Source organism: Aaosphaeria arxii (genome assembly GCF_010015735.1).
Source record: "Aaosphaeria arxii CBS 175.79 unplaced genomic scaffold BU24scaffold_10, whole genome shotgun sequence".
NCBI classification, from domain to species: Eukaryota; Fungi; Ascomycota; class Dothideomycetes; order Pleosporales; genus Aaosphaeria; species Aaosphaeria arxii.
Window position 1 is genome coordinate 841,151 of NW_022983483.1, and position 14,566 is coordinate 855,716.

At 50.7% G+C, this 14,566-nt stretch overlaps 5 protein-coding genes across 5 annotated transcripts; 4 read left to right on the forward strand and 1 right to left on the reverse strand.

The window, feature by feature from the left end:
* Window positions 1-146: 146 nt before the first annotated feature.
* Window positions 147-2,441, forward strand: BU24DRAFT_436347 (uncharacterized protein; the record flags this gene model as incomplete). The annotated part of the gene is made up of 3 exons (XM_033530151.1): window positions 147-837; window positions 890-1,087; window positions 1,144-2,441. The coding sequence occupies 3 exons, from the start codon at window positions 147-149 to the stop codon at window positions 2,439-2,441; spliced, it is 2,187 nt and encodes a 728-aa protein (XP_033379364.1).
* Window positions 2,442-4,404: 1,963 nt separating this feature from the next.
* On the forward strand, window positions 4,405-4,855 carry BU24DRAFT_413712 (uncharacterized protein; the record flags this gene model as incomplete). Its single annotated transcript, XM_033526171.1, has 2 exons — window positions 4,405-4,530; window positions 4,586-4,855. The coding sequence occupies 2 exons, from the start codon at window positions 4,405-4,407 to the stop codon at window positions 4,853-4,855; spliced, it is 396 nt and encodes a 131-aa protein (XP_033379365.1).
* Window positions 4,856-5,887: 1,032 nt separating this feature from the next.
* BU24DRAFT_496168 (uncharacterized protein) lies at window positions 5,888-6,548 on the forward strand. The gene is made up of 2 exons (XM_033534181.1): window positions 5,888-6,097; window positions 6,162-6,548. Exons 1-2 carry the CDS (start codon window positions 5,972-5,974, stop codon window positions 6,537-6,539), a joined length of 504 nt encoding a protein of 167 aa, XP_033379366.1. The 5' UTR covers window positions 5,888-5,971; the 3' UTR covers window positions 6,540-6,548.
* A 976-nt stretch (window positions 6,549-7,524) lies between these two features.
* Window positions 7,525-8,489, forward strand: BU24DRAFT_472151 (uncharacterized protein; the record flags this gene model as incomplete). The annotated part of the gene is made up of 1 exon (XM_033532725.1): window positions 7,525-8,489. One exon carries the CDS (start codon window positions 7,525-7,527, stop codon window positions 8,425-8,427), a length of 903 nt encoding a protein of 300 aa, XP_033379367.1. The 3' UTR covers window positions 8,428-8,489.
* A 1,230-nt stretch (window positions 8,490-9,719) lies between these two features.
* Window positions 9,720-12,962, reverse strand: BU24DRAFT_51558 (importin subunit beta-1). The gene is made up of 8 exons (XM_033534349.1): window positions 12,789-12,962; window positions 12,656-12,714; window positions 10,915-12,564; window positions 10,531-10,863; window positions 10,233-10,476; window positions 10,072-10,180; window positions 9,868-10,025; window positions 9,720-9,810 (listed from the first exon to the last, which is right to left on the reverse strand). Exons 1-8 carry the CDS (start codon window positions 12,826-12,828, stop codon window positions 9,785-9,787), a joined length of 2,619 nt encoding a protein of 872 aa, XP_033379368.1. The 5' UTR covers window positions 12,829-12,962; the 3' UTR covers window positions 9,720-9,784.
* Between the last annotated feature and the right edge of the window lie 1,604 nt (window positions 12,963-14,566).

Below are 14,566 nucleotides of genomic sequence, written 5' to 3' on the forward strand. Positions count from 1 at the left end.
ACATCCCCACTGCGTCCTCGGCTCCACTACAAGGACATCTCAATAATGCTCCGCTGAGCTACTCCGACTTTAATACCCAGCCGGGGTCGCTACCGCCACAATCGCAAGGACAACTTGATAGCTACGGCTTCAATCCTGAGGGGCAAATGAATTGGGACTGGAACAACTCAATTGACCTTTCTGCGTACTCGTCTCAATACGAACCACAGGGCGAGCTCGTGCAGGATTTCCAGAACCAGGCCTCAAGCTCAAAAGACTTCTCCGTTCCCCTTCCTGGCACCGTTCACGGCCTACTCTCCCAGTCGCCTGCATTGATACAGAACACGACCTCCGCGAATGCGCCAACGCCCCTTTCAGCGCCCCCAAAGCTCATGCAGAACCCTACTGGGCAAATGAGTATGAAGAGAAAAGTCGACTCTGAACCTTCATCTGCTGTCTCGCAAACATTCAGTAGTGAAGTACATCAAGGTCCCACGAAACGAGTTAACAAATCAAGATCGTCTTCTTCTGCCTCTGCAAATTCGCCTGCGCTTTTGACGCCATCTCAGGGCGCAACCGCCAACGATAATCGTCGAACATCCTTGCCACATACGGCTGGCGCCATGGCAGCCTCCGAGTCCGGAATACAATCGAGTTCGAGTTCGGGTACAGACTTCCAGCGAAAGAAGGAGCAGGGCAAAGGAACTGGCCCTCAGGGAAGGGTTATCGATGTATCGAAGCCACGGAGAATTGTCGAGACCCCGAGTGGATCAGACATACTGCCTGCTGGCAAGGTGTTCCCTATACAGATAGGTTCAGAGCTGTTTAGGCTATCGGGAGCATCTCTATCGTCTGATGGTGGGCATATCCGTTATTATCATTGGACGTGCGAATACTGACTATGCTAGAGCACCCTCATACTTTTCCCATTTTTTCTGTGACCAACTCAAGAATAGTTCTGGACGTGCTGGCGACATGAAAACTCTCTACATCGATCGTGATCCGGGAACCTTTCGTGACATTGCGCTGCATTTACAGGGATATCATGTTATTCCTCGTGATGGGGAGCATTATGTCCGTTTGTATGCAGATGCTCAATTCTACTCCCGTGAGTTCTCACTGCCACCCTTGACTTCACTATTAACATGGCTGATATCCTTGCAGTGCCGCGGCTCACGAAGCAGCTATTCAGCACCGATATCTTCATTCGCATAGGCGACACCCCATTTCAAATTCCTCGCGATTTGTTCTCTGCCCCCGGTGACAGCCCGAATTACTTCTCTCTCGGGTTTGCACAGTTCTTCTCTACACCGAGCGAAGTGTTCCCTGGTCTTGATCGGAGTTCTTTACTAAGGCCGCCATCAATATCTCCACCCCAAGTACCCAACAGGAGTGGCGAAACTTTCGCTGAATTGATCAGAATGCTTCAGGGATATAATGTCGATATTCGGAATGAGGCGCACAGGTCACAACTATTACGAGACGCACGGTATTTTCATCTGAAGGGACTCGAACAACGGTTGATCCCCTGTGACATTTCTTTCAACCTGAATAGGGGTCAGTCTGAAATTGTGTTACGCCTGGAGGACATACGTCAATCTGGAGTGTCTGTTACCCCAGATGCAGGCCTTAACAAGTCCGGTTCTGAGTCGAGCTCTATGAAATCAACCCCAGCAGTCTCATCAGGCAGTGGTATTAGCAACCCTACAAACTCTGCCTTTGCCGGTCTAGACAGCCAACAGAGAACAGGCCTGGTGTCGTACGCGCGGCCATTTACGGATGATCATTCAAGCACGAATATCCTTGTGCTTGAAATTGCAGACGTTGAGCATACCACCTTGCATTTCCCGGCTTCTGCGCAGATGATACCTTCAGCCTTAGCGCCACTCAGTCTAGATCTGCGGGTGTCGTTCCATGGAACCACGTTGGCGCGGATAACATCCTTGTTCTCTGTCATTGCGTCAAAGATGGGCCTCCCAGCTACCCAACCCCTTGGGCTCATGATGCTTCAGTCTGGCGGAGGCGTAGCGGCTCAGCCTATATCTCCTGCGAACTCTGGAGTCAGTGAACGCCGGGTGCGAGCCCGACTGGGCTCCGATACCTACATCGAGATCGACGGTTCGCCGGTCGAGGTGGGCGTGGACCCCACCACAGGACGCATGGGCATACGGCATTTGAACCAAAGACCAACTAAAAGGACCAAGATAGCCGGGCGAAACCAGGGCTATGCCGGTGGTGCTGACAACGAATGGGTCTGGGGTGGCCCTCCAACCAACGACTCCTATTTCGAAGACCACGGCGAGGGAGAGGAATGGGTGATCAAGAAGGCGCATTGGCGACTCCGAGTCGAACCTGACGAAGCCGAGGTTGGGAAGATGCAGGTTATCCTCTGTGGCGTCCGAATGGAAGGATACAGCATGGAAAGGAGCAGGAATCGGGCGAGAGGCTTTTTGAGCTCGTGATCCTCATGGACATAGCTTCCGTCCACGTGAGAGCATTGGACTTCCTTCATTTTTGTTTCTTTCGCCATGCGGAGCGGCATTGCATGGATTTTTGTTTTGCTCTTCACGGAGTATCGGATTTCGCAATATCGCGAGCATTGTTGTTTGGATTCGAGCCGCGCGGGGTGGCTGCATACTTCTAGTGTATTCTTCATTTGTCATATTCTTCCCTGTTGAGAAATACAAGTGCACATTGCATTTTTCAGACTTGGCCAACCTTCAGTAGCCTTGTTCGTGATCCTGATCTGTAGCCACCTACCTCGTCGGTGATCTCTATCTCTAACATAGAAGGATAAAATGTGTAATATTGATGGTGTGATCGATGAGGCGCTCGACAGACTCTCATGATTGAAGGGCTGAGTTCCTTGTACGACATGCTATAAGGCAAAGATGACAGGAGCAATTCCTGTCAGTTCAATTCTTACGGTCTTTCGATCCTGCCTCGTGGAAAGGATGGCAGGCTTACTTTCATGCACAGGTGATGAAGCAGCACCAGACGCAACAAGACTATGGGTCGATGCGCTTTACTTAGGTGCAGAGATTAGATCGCTTGTATTGTGTATGTCAGGTGGTTGGGTGCATGGACAGCACTTACGATGTATGTTTACTTTAGCTATTGCTTGCGAGCCTTCAAGTCGTCTGCTTAACGTTGATAGTGGCATTTAAAGAGCCCTAGCTGTGTGCTCTGAGCGCTCTGATTTGACGACCCCACGAGAAATACTACCAACTACTACGTCGATGATAACCTTGGAGCTGGCACCCATTTACTGTAAACTAAGAAAAACAAACATCCGGTAGCCATATTAATTTCTATATTCTTGATGAAGAAATAAATGCAGATTGATCATCGTCCTTCATGCTACGCGTCGAACCGTCTTTACTTCAGCAAAGGTGTTCTATTCTGACCACCAAAATAGCAAGCTCATTGTTGTGCCCCATTGCTTCCGTCCAACCAAATTCTTCCTTCAGTGCATCCATTACATTTTACCTTCTTCCCAATAGCATTCAATTACTCCATCGATCCTTTCACGATGATGTTATCAAAGATGCCTATTAAACTACAAAATTGCTCTGAAAATGATGCATGTTCCTGAAGGCCGTGAGGTAGGACGTCCGTCGCGAGGAGATGTGCTTGCAGGTTGAGCAGTCACGCTACTAATGACTGTAATGAAGAGTAACGGTAGTTAATAGCAAGGAGACACGCAGACAGTCCCGCCGCAAGGCCAAATTTATTACTAAGGTGACTTGACGTCGCCTTCGAAAGAGCTATGACGACCGTAAGAAAGCCATTTGGCCTTCTTACTGCGGCGGTTCGCTTGAGAGTCAGACATAGCAAACAACACATGGAGCAACAAGAAACGTCCTCACAGAACAACAACAACCATGATTCGCGCATTCGAGCAGCCGATCAGTAAACAGCGCCTCCCAATGAGGATCCTTCCGAGCACATGCTGTCCTCTTTTGCAGTCTGAGGCACGGCCAGCCCCAGCCAGTAGTAACAAACGTTGCCGTCTCGAACTTTGTGGCGAAGCCCCAGGTTACGGACGACGTAGCCTCACACACGCCGTATCGCCCAACTAGGACACAACACCTAAAGTCAAGCACAACCAAAAGTTGCTGACGGCCCTTTCGGAGGCCCCATTAATCCCAAAAGCTACGTAAACAACTAACGTAGGAACACAATGAAACGACAGCGAGAGAGTTTCCGGTATAAAGAACAAGATGGTCCCTTCTGGGGATCAGCTTTTGTCCATCCAGAATCATTAAGCTCAATCTTCCTCTTCAATCCTACCAAGCTATCCTTCAAGAGAAGCCTTCCACATAAACATATACCCAGCCAGCTCTGTGTGTGACCGAATCTCGAATTCGAATCTTAAACAAAAACCAAAAAACCATCTCCACCATCAGATCAAATCCACCAAAAATGTACAAGTCACTCACCCTCCTCGCTGCCACCTTCGGCACCACCATGGCCGTCGCGCAAGCCAACGCCTCCCCCTCCCCATTCATCCCCGTCGCCGAATCAACACCAGCCCTCGCGACCGAACAAGTAAGCAATTCTCACTCTGCAAATCAATAACTACAACAAATACTAACAACCCCAGGCCGAACTCCCAGTCAACGAATCATCATCCACCGTCCTCTCGACACTTACCACCGACACCGCAGCCGCACCAGGCGTCCAGACTATTGTCTCGACGATCATCGAGAACAAGGCCGGCGAGAACACAACCCTCGTCGTCGACACCGCGACCGCACCCGCTGAGGCCTCGAGTACAGGTTCCCCACGGCCCAAGAGCGACGCCCAGCAGGAGCAGCTCAGCTTCGGCGCTGCGCTACTGGCTGGTGTCGTCATGGGTCTTACCTTCTTGTAGATTGGCCGCCGCGGGGTCTGACGACTTTATGGGGATGAGAGTTGAGATTGTGTGATTGAGGAGTTGTGATGTCCCTCGTGTTCGTCGTGGGTCGGAGTCGGAGTTGTTGTTGTTTGATTTTAAAAAGTTCACAGAACTGGTGCACTGGGCTGCATTCATTGTGCCTCTCATTTTTTTTGGAAACATCCCTTTCTTTAGGGGTGGCTTCCTTTTTTACTTTCGTAGATCTTCACCTTTTTATATACCACTCCCGTTTGAATATAACAACACTTTTTTTTTTTTTACAATTTTGCTATTGGTGGTGGAGTGCTTTTGTGCGAATGGAGTGTGAGGGCTGATAGAGGTAGTGAATAGACTTCAAGTATCGGGAATATAGAGTGTACTAGGCAATGGTCTACACTTAATTATCTCTTATACACAGCATGGGCCTATGGGAAAGCACTACCAACAGAGCTCGTAGAAATGCCTATTAAGTCACCCGTACCCTTACAATCCGTGGTCGTGCTTATGAATGGAGTTCGTCCACTAGGTCACAGCTTGTATCTCCTCTTATAAATATCCCAGAGCTTGGATAAGAGGGACGTGGACCTGAGGGACTTGGGCGGCTATAGTTACGCGCTGCGAGTGATTGTGGTTCTCTCTAACGGACTTCAGAGATGTTTTGGGCACGGTATGGATACGCTTAGACTGGCTGTGGCAGTGGGATTGAACTGCTCTTGTATGATGCGCGTGATCGTGTTCTTAGATTGAGAAGGAATGTTGCCCCTTATTATTATATACTAGTAGTTGGCGCTATTAAATTAAGTATAGGACTATCATTATCAGTTCGTCAAAGAAGCGTAAGGGTGAAATCATCTAAGCGCGAGACGACGCATTTTGAAGCATCACAGTCCGAATGCTGGACAGAGGCGCAGTCCAATCCCACAAGGCAACCAAGTGGCAGAGCTACATACCCTGTGGCTGAAGGTTACAATCGAGAATACTATAAATTGCGTGAAGAAGAAGAAAGCAACAATTGATCGACGTACAAAATTTTCCTTCTTTGAATCCTCTCAATTGCATTACTTCGTCATATATCAAAAGTATCCTGTTAATTTCCAAGACCATACCGCAAATATGATCTTCAAAAACATCGCACTCGTCGCATCTACACTCTTCACCATCTCCCTCGCCAGCTTCCTCGTCGTCCCCGAAGACGAAATCTCCCTACTGCCCATCCGCACATTCTCGAACGAAGCAGCCGTAAGTCGCCCCACCCTCCTCCCCCTCTCTCCCCATTCCACTAATTCTAACTCCCCAACCACAGGCCCAGACATGGGCAGCAGGCGTAGTCCTCGAAGCTGCTGGCCGCTTCGAATCCTACATCACAGGCCCCGAAGGCCGCTCCCTCGCCAGCAAGGTCGAAGCCGCCAACACGCCGCTGCAAGAATTCGTTGCGACGGCCACGTACGACATCCCCGCCGTGGTGACGGCGACTGAGACGGACCAGGTCACGGTGTATAGATATGCTCCGGAGTGGTATGCGGCGCTGCCGACGGAGGTGAAGGAGGCGAATGAGGAGTTATCGCAGGTGTATGTCGATGCGATTAAGGATTCGATGCAGTCGGGAGGACGGCGTTCGAGGTCGCTGGGGACTGGGATGGGGTGTGTGGTTGCTTTTGTTGCGGTGTTGCTTGTGTTATAATGAATCGAGTGACCTTGTTGATATAGTTTCCGTTGGTTGCCGTGGAGTTGTTGGTATATCATGGGAAGTGCTTACGATAATGTAAAATTATCACTTATTGATCAATTATCAGTGTAGTAGTTGCGTGAATGATTATACGAACAATAAATCTCTCATTTAGAGATAGTCGGCATCATTGGATCTGCCTACCTATTGTCTCTGTTCGTTTCAGACTTGACTTCACGTTGCTGTGCATGACCTAAAACGCCTTCTGTCGGTATTACCACTGACGAATTCCATCTTCAAGCGGCTTGACAAGAATTACCATATCCCTGATTAAGTCTGCACTGAGACGTATTGTTCATAGAAGACCATGAAGTGTAGCCTCAAGTCTGAATTCACTCACTCCTTCACAATTGATTACCGAAAAAGCAAGAGTGAAGACAAATCTGCAAGCCCCTCACATTATCCCATAATCGAAAATTGAATACCTATATACGTCATATAAATCATCAAAAGTGGTTTCATACCTGCTATTGTCTTCCCCAAAACAGTAAAGCATGGACATTTCTAATTTCACTTGGAATCGTCTCGATTTTCAGATGGAGTGCTAAGGTAAATAAACACTGATAAATTTCTCTCGCTCTCACCTTGAATCTTCTTCTCTAACATTCAATCTGACTTCCCATTGTTCTTGTTTGGAATAACAACCTATTGAAGAACGGTTCGCGTGATCAATCGGATCAGCATTCTTCGACTCTGTCAATCGGTTTCAGACTTCACTTTGCCTTCTCTCCTACTCAATCGCGACAACCTATTCAGAGGCCTCTTGATTGTCCAGCTCTGGCACCCTTCAACACTTCAATTCCACAATCAAGAACTTCTCTTCGGGCCATGTGAGCTATCAGCCATCCATCCCTCCTGTCCACTTCACTGACATAAAGTCCCAGTACTATCCACCCTTCAATCACCACCTATATAAATCACCCACCACCCTTCCCTCACCATGACTCCCTCCACACCCACACCCACAACCAACAAAACCAAAACCCAAACCAAAACCACAACCACCACCCAAACTATACCCAGCAACCCCCGCCTCTCCTCCCACCACGCCCCCCTAACCTCCCTCTTCTCAGACATCAACGCCTGGGCAACCCAATGGGCGAACCCAACCTTCACCCCTTCCCCAACACTCACCACCACCCTCCGCGCCTTCCTCCCCAACGGCAGCCTAACCCGCTGCTCGTCCGCCATCCTGCACCACCGCCCCACCACCACGCTCCTCCTCTCCGCCATCGTCGCCAAAATCCTCACAAGGCACTGCCTGTGCGAAAGTTTCCTGTTCCACTCCGGCCACGACGCGGGGAGGGTGCTGGACGGTTGGTTCGCGGCGCAGGCGACGCTGGAAGACAAGACGCGGTTCCTCGAGGCGCAGGCCGAGGAGTTTGAGCTCGTGGCGGGGAAGGACGGGTTCGCGACGTGGAGGCGGGAGGCGTGTGAAGTGTTGGCGAGGGAGACGGCGAGGAAAGTGCGGCCGCTTATGAGGGTGTGGCCGGATACGCTGGCGTTTGAACCCGGGACCAGGCAGTTCTGCATCACGTTGGAAGAAATTTTCATGAAGGGGTTTGAGATTGGGTTTGGGATGAAGGCGGGGAGGGACGAGAGGTATGATGTTAGGTGGGTAAGGGACTCGGTGACGTTTGTGCCCGAGGAGATGGTGGATGTGGTGCCTGGGGCGTATAAGGACGCACCGTTAAGGGAGCCGGAGAGCTTTCGTGTTAGGTGGTGTGTCGCGCCTGTCGTGATCAGGGGTTCGATCGTGGAGGAGGAACTGGAAGGGGGTAGCCGTCAGCGGGTATGGAAGGAGGATGTGCTATGCAAAGCGAAGGTGTTTCTCTTCAAGTGAGAAGAGGGACCAGGAAACTATCAGAAGCCGGGAGACAATGGCTTCAGAAATCACATGGCGTTGCCTGGCGTTGAGACTTTAAGATCGAAGACGGAGATTCTTTCTTCAATGGTTGGCTGGCTGCTCCATCTGCCTTCTACCGCCACTCCTCGATAGTTCTTACGACCGTACGGCTGTTGCTGTTAAAAAGTTCATAGTCAAATACAACGGTGTAATTGCCTTTCTGCAGCAGGTGTCGTAGAGGTCTAGTCGGTCCAGTGACTAGAACATATCATGGGGCAACGCTCCCTTACCTCGTCTTCCATCATGAAACACCGAGGAAGAACGGGACGATAATCTATAACGGGGACGATAGGGGGGTGAAGAAACACGACGAGAGGGAGAGGAGGCGATATATGACCACGACAAACACAGGGAATGCCACTTTCGTTACACTGTACTGTTGTCAATGTTGGTGCATGAGAAATTGTGTGTACATTTCGAGTACAAGGGGTAAGAGCAGCAAAAGCCACCGATCTTTTGTATCTACATGTATATCTTGGTGGAAGGTAAACGGCGTGGGTGTGTGTGTGAAGGGAACGACGAGGCAGAAGGACACGATGCATTATAAGGGAGCTACAGTATAGAGGGTAGTAGTGGTATTTCTAAAACACATTGATGTAGGAAGAGTTTTGGGGAGGGGCGCTGGCTTGGTGGTAAAGGGGCACTCCAATGTACAAGTACTGGGGGTGGGGACTGTCCTGGAAACCGTCTTCCTATAAAAACGAAGGAGAAAGAAAAACAACGTCGACATTCATTCGTCTCCTGGCTAGACAACCGTCCGTGATAAGAAAGCAAAGGTGAAAACTTGGACGTTGGTTGCGTTGTCTGCCTTACATGACTATGGGGCTACATGACTGTTTTGGAGGAGTGTGGTGGTGGGTGCAATGGGTGGAGGTGCAGGATGATGCGAGGGTGGGCATTCGCAATGGCGGCGGTGTGGCGGATCGGGGCAAAGGGCTGTGGATGGTGCCGGGGATCTATGCTATGCCGAGAAGGGGATGTGTGCTCGGGGGAGCGCATCGAATCGGCGACGGGTCGATGCGTTGGAGATGTGTGAAGAGTGTACAATCTCCCATCAGGGGACTCCGGCGGCTCCAGACACTGACTCATATTAATACAAGTGTGCGCATCGGTCCGTGGACCTGCAATGCCACAGAGCATAGGACACGGCCGTCTCGTATCTGAGGTGCAAACTCGAACGCTCGACTTGCCAGACGAAGAGACCGTGAATCTTGTGCATGCCTAAAAGCACGAAACTAGAATCTGATCCTTTGCCTTGATACGACGCCGAGGATGTGGACGAGCCATGTCACGATCAGGCCATGACGCCTTGGTTGCCGCCTAGTCAAGTTAGATACGAACAGGTGTGAAGTCTGATCCAATACAGAGTTCACATACCAATCTGGCGCTTGATCTGCTCACGTGCCCATCGGGCGGTGTCGCGTGTGCGGTTGAGGTAGTCCTGGTTGGCTCGGGTCTCCCTCGTCATGGTGGTCAAGAAGTCCTGTCGGAAGTAGTCTCGGAATTCACCTTGAGGGAATGCGTCCGCGAGATCACTATTTTCGTTAGCATCAGAAACCAAGATTAGGAAAATTTACATACCCAATCACACCGCACGAAGATCGTAGCAGGGACTCGGTCCTGTTAGGGTCTTGGTGGATGATGTTCAGGAGGTGGAAGATAGACTCGACGTAAGGGGCGAGAAGTTGAGCTGCGCATTGTAAGCATTGCTTGTCATGTGAAGGAATAATGTATCGACTCACTCTTGTTGCTGATCTTCATGGCGATGATAGCACCATCCCAAGCATCCACGATACCTTCCCTGAGCGAAGTGACGTAGTCCATCATCTCAAAGCTGGTTGCGTTGTTCACCGAAACAGTGGCAGCCTGCTGAAGAACTTGAGCAACAACGACAAGGTATGTCTCGAAGTGACCACCGATAGCCTGTGCGATGTCACCAAAGCACTGGAGGATAGATGGCTTGAACGTGTTGCCAAGTTGCGAACTCTAGAAATTGCTCATTAGCGATTGCATGGAATGATTATAGCGTGGAAAACGTACCCTGAGGTTGTTGAGGAGGTAGTTCATGAAGGCATCGCAGTAAGGCTGGACCTTCTCTCCTAGAGATCGAGTGATGTCGCTAACAAGACCAATCGCCATGGAGCAAAGGCCAGGTTCCTCCTGGTTGCCGAGAGCATTGAAAAGGTAGGGCTTGAAGGCCTCCATGTATACGAGGAAATCCTCCTCGAGAGCGGTGGCAATGGAGCCAATGGCAGCGAAAACGGTGTCAGGGACACTGGACTTAGCACCAACAGCAGAGAGAAGTTGGAGCAAGGTCTGCATGATGCGGTCGGCTTGCGGCTTGATATCAGCCTCCAATCTCTGGACAATGGCCTGTAAAACTGGTTAGTTGCATTGCGTGAGAGGTTCACATTTTGATCTTACCATGATAACACTAGCAAGGCTGGTTTGCATCTCCTCCAATGTCAACTTGTCCTCAACGCTGACAACCTGGGATTGAAGGGCGATGGATTTCTCTAATCGTTCAAGGATGACGTTTGACAAGCTAGCGACCATTGCGACGCTGTCTCCAGCGGAGTTGGTGACGAAAGCATTGAGCACTTCGTAGGCAGCGGTCCTGAGCTGGTTATCCGCATCGGCACGCTCAGTGACCTGGAGGAGGTGGGTGATGCTCTGCTGGAAGTGGGCGGACAGAGGGTTTGTCTGGCAGCCAGGCTCACCGGCAAACCTCTCGGCAAGGTTCATCAATGCCCAGCAGCAAGATGCAGCCATCTTGGGGTGGCTTGACAGACCATTGAAAAGAGCTCCAATGAGAGTGGGGAGATGCTGCTGCTCGTCCAGGGCGTGGGGAACCGCCTCGGTAATGCGTCCGAGGGCGTACGCTGCGGAGTCCTTGACGTGAACGACCTGGTCATCCATCATCGCGATCAAGACGGGCAGAGCCTGCTTGACGATGGGATCCAAAACCTGCTCCTCGGGGCCCTCCATAATGGCACCGAAGGCCGAGACGGAAGCATCACGGAAATGCCAGTCTTCGGAGCGGATGTGCTTCTCGACGAAACTGAGGACCGCGGGCACGACAGCCGAACCGACGCACTGTGCCCAGAGGTGAAGACATTGGTATGCGGCGCGGGATGTGTTGTACTCGTTGTCGTCGGCATCCTCATCCTGCTTAGCAAGGAGTTCAAGGAGGACGGGAATGACCTCCTGGGTGGCTACGCGAGCAAAGTTATGATATTGCCTCAACTCCGTGGAACCCTCGTCGTGGGCCTGAGCGTTGTCGTCCTCAATGGAGATTTCCTCCTCGCAAACGGTGCACCAGAACTCTACAGCAAGCTTGGCAACATCCTCTTCGTCACTCTTCATGCCCTGAATGGTCAAACCGAAGAGTGCCTTCTCCATGTAGAAACGCATCTTGTCATAGTACAAGCCCATGATCCTGTTCAAACAGCCGTAAGCTCCCTGCTGGATGCGATTGTCGTCCGCCTGCGTAGCCTCGCAAATGACCTGCATGATGTAGTTGCGCTCTCCCTCGTTGTCAAAGTTGGACCGGACGAACTCGATGGAGTCGCTGAGGGCGGAAATGGCGGCGAATCGGACGTCATTGTTGGTCTCCTCCTTGCGGGCACCCTGGACAACGGCCGTGAGAATAGCGTTGGAATGGTGTGCCAGAGCGTCCCTGAGCTCGACGTCGTCAGTATCGCAGATGAAGCCTATTGTGGTCAAAGAGGCCTGTTTTTGGTGGTCCGCTCCTTGTCCCACGTTCTCCACAAGCGTGGGCATAAGCTCCGGCCATTGTTGGCGGGGTATCTCGATGGCTGCAATAGAGGCAATGAACTGGGCAGCCGACTGTCCGGCGCGGGAGTCCGCCGAAGCCAACGTGCGGAGACCAAGAGCCTTGACATTTGACTTAATCTCGGTGTCGAGGTTCAACCATCGGTCCTGGACCTCGCGTAACCTGGAATATTCGCGTGCAGTGAATGCGTTCTTGAGGGCGAGACCGGCAGCGGTTCGAATGTGAGGCTGGGCACCGTCGTTTGCGAGCTCGGTGCCGAGGATGGTGAGGTATTGAGGCTATAGAGAAGACCAGGTCAGCGGGTGAAGAATTTGGGAGGGGGATTGCTGTCTCAAGCGGGCTTGAATTCAGGGACAGGGCGGGACTTACGAAGTCGGCTTCGGCGGCCTGGGTGAGCTGCTGCTCAGCAGCCTGACGGATGTTGGCATCTGAGAAAAGGTGAGTATTGTACCGTAGCGGTAGAGGAGGCGGTCAAAATCAGAAGCAAAGGAGAGTAGCCTACCTGCGGAGAGGGTCCCCTCCAACACTTGGTTGATGTCCATGTTGTAGGAGGGAGGGAGGGAGTTCTGATTATGGAGGGGTACTCAGTTTTGTAACTGTTACTAGCGCTGAGCAAGAAAGAAAAGGTGCGTGTGTGTGGGTATGGGTCTCAGAGAGGGACAGGAGGAGTTGTTGTGAGTAGAAAAAGAATGATGATGAAGGTGTCGGGGTGCGGGGGGAGTGGTAGGAGGGTTGAAGTTTGTGTGAAGGAGAGAAAGGGATTGTTGTTTTGGGGGGAGAGGAGGTGGAGGTAGTGGGTGGTGGTAGTAGTTAGTAGTTTAGGTGGTAGGGTAGGAGGGAGTAGGAAGTTGCGGTGGGCGGAAGAGCAGTAGTGTGTGTAGTCACGTAGTGTACTGTGTAGTGTAGTGTACTCCCGTACTGTACTGTGTAGGGCAACTGTAGGGGGAAGGGAATTTTTGAAGCGAAAGAAGGTAGCGCGGCAACTATTACTCGTACAAGAGAAAGAGAAGAAAAAGAGAGATATTACTTCACATCTTTACTTACTACTACATTCTACTATTATTATTGCTACCAACTAATACTTCCACTATTGCTGCCACCATTACTACAAAGGTACAAGTAACAGCTACTACCACATACACAGTATTCCAGCTAGTTCCATAAGTACAGGTACCTGGGTATGCAGCTATGCAGGTAAAGGTACCAGCAGCATAGGTAAAGCTGCCACACACGGCCACCACCCAACGTCACCTGAATATCAATAGACAAGGCAAAGTTCTGAAAGAATAATATGAACCTTTGTTTTCTTGTGCGGTGGGTGTCTTATTGAATCTCATCTCTTCTCCCTCTTACGAAGCCTGCCCCACCCACGCTTTCCTCTCGGCGGTAATAATGCTGGTTCCTCTTCTTGTTTTTGTTTTTTTTCTCTTAATTTTTCTTCTAGAAAAGGGGAGAAGGGGATTCGTTAGAAGACTAGTACAAGGACCGTGGCGTAGGGCGAGATGAAGAGACAGCCCTAGCTTCTCTTCAACTTCACATGCGCCGTCTTGTGGAGTTGAAGTATTATTATGAGAGCAGCTGTATCCCGTCCCTGGGTAGGAGTGCGCCTGTCAGATGGAAGGCAGCGGTGTCTGTCGAAGAGGACTCAATCTCCTCAGTTCAACAGTGTCGTTGTAGATGTACCTGTAAATGAAGATTCTCGCTTTAGTACGAGAAGTAATTAGTACTAGGCAGACAAAGCCGGTATGTGTAGGTACCTACCTATAGGTACACAAGACAATACGTATACGGGCAACATACGCGGGGAACACATCCTGTCTTTGCCTCATTCTTAGTCTTAACATCTTTCTTGTTCATGTGCCTGTCTCATGCAATTATGTGTCATGGTCCCCTCCACACCGACTTCCGGGCAGTCGTCACTGCATTTACCTCACAATAATGCCTCCATAGACGTTGTGGCTGACATTCCTTGACGACCAAGCCCCTCTTTCTTTATCCCTACCAAATGTCATTATAAGGGAAAAAGAGTTTAAAAGGTACCTCTCGGAAGGCAACCACATTTCAGCAATAATCAATAGCAAGACAGCATCAAGCAAAACAAGAAAAGAAAGAAAAAAGAACAAAACCCAATTATTGGTTCGCTTCCAATACTTTGTACGGAGTACCGCGAAGAAAACCCTCCCTCCGTCCCTCCTCCCCGGACTGCAGCCCTATACGAGTAAACTACGGACCCTGACCGGCTGGCTGGCTGGCTGGGCTGGCGACCTCCTTGGTTGCCTT

Excerpts from the sequence above, each read along its gene's own strand:
- BU24DRAFT_51558 (XM_033534349.1), bottom strand. The coding sequence starts at position 12,828 with ATGGACATCAACCAAGTGTTGGAGGGGACCCTCTCCGCAG. Across the intron at positions 10,181-10,232 it reads CATGAAGATCAGCAACAAGA|CTCAACTTCTCGCCCCTTAC; the intron begins GTGAGTCGATAC and ends TACAATGCGCAG. Across the intron at positions 9,811-9,867 it reads GCAGATCAAGCGCCAGATTG|GCGGCAACCAAGGCGTCATG; the intron begins GTATGTGAACTC and ends TAACTTGACTAG.
- BU24DRAFT_496168 (XM_033534181.1), top strand. The coding sequence starts at position 5,972 with ATGATCTTCAAAAACATCGCACTCGTCGCATCTACACTCTTCACCATC. Across the intron at positions 6,098-6,161 it reads CATTCTCGAACGAAGCAGCC|GCCCAGACATGGGCAGCAGG; the intron begins GTAAGTCGCCCC and ends CCCCAACCACAG.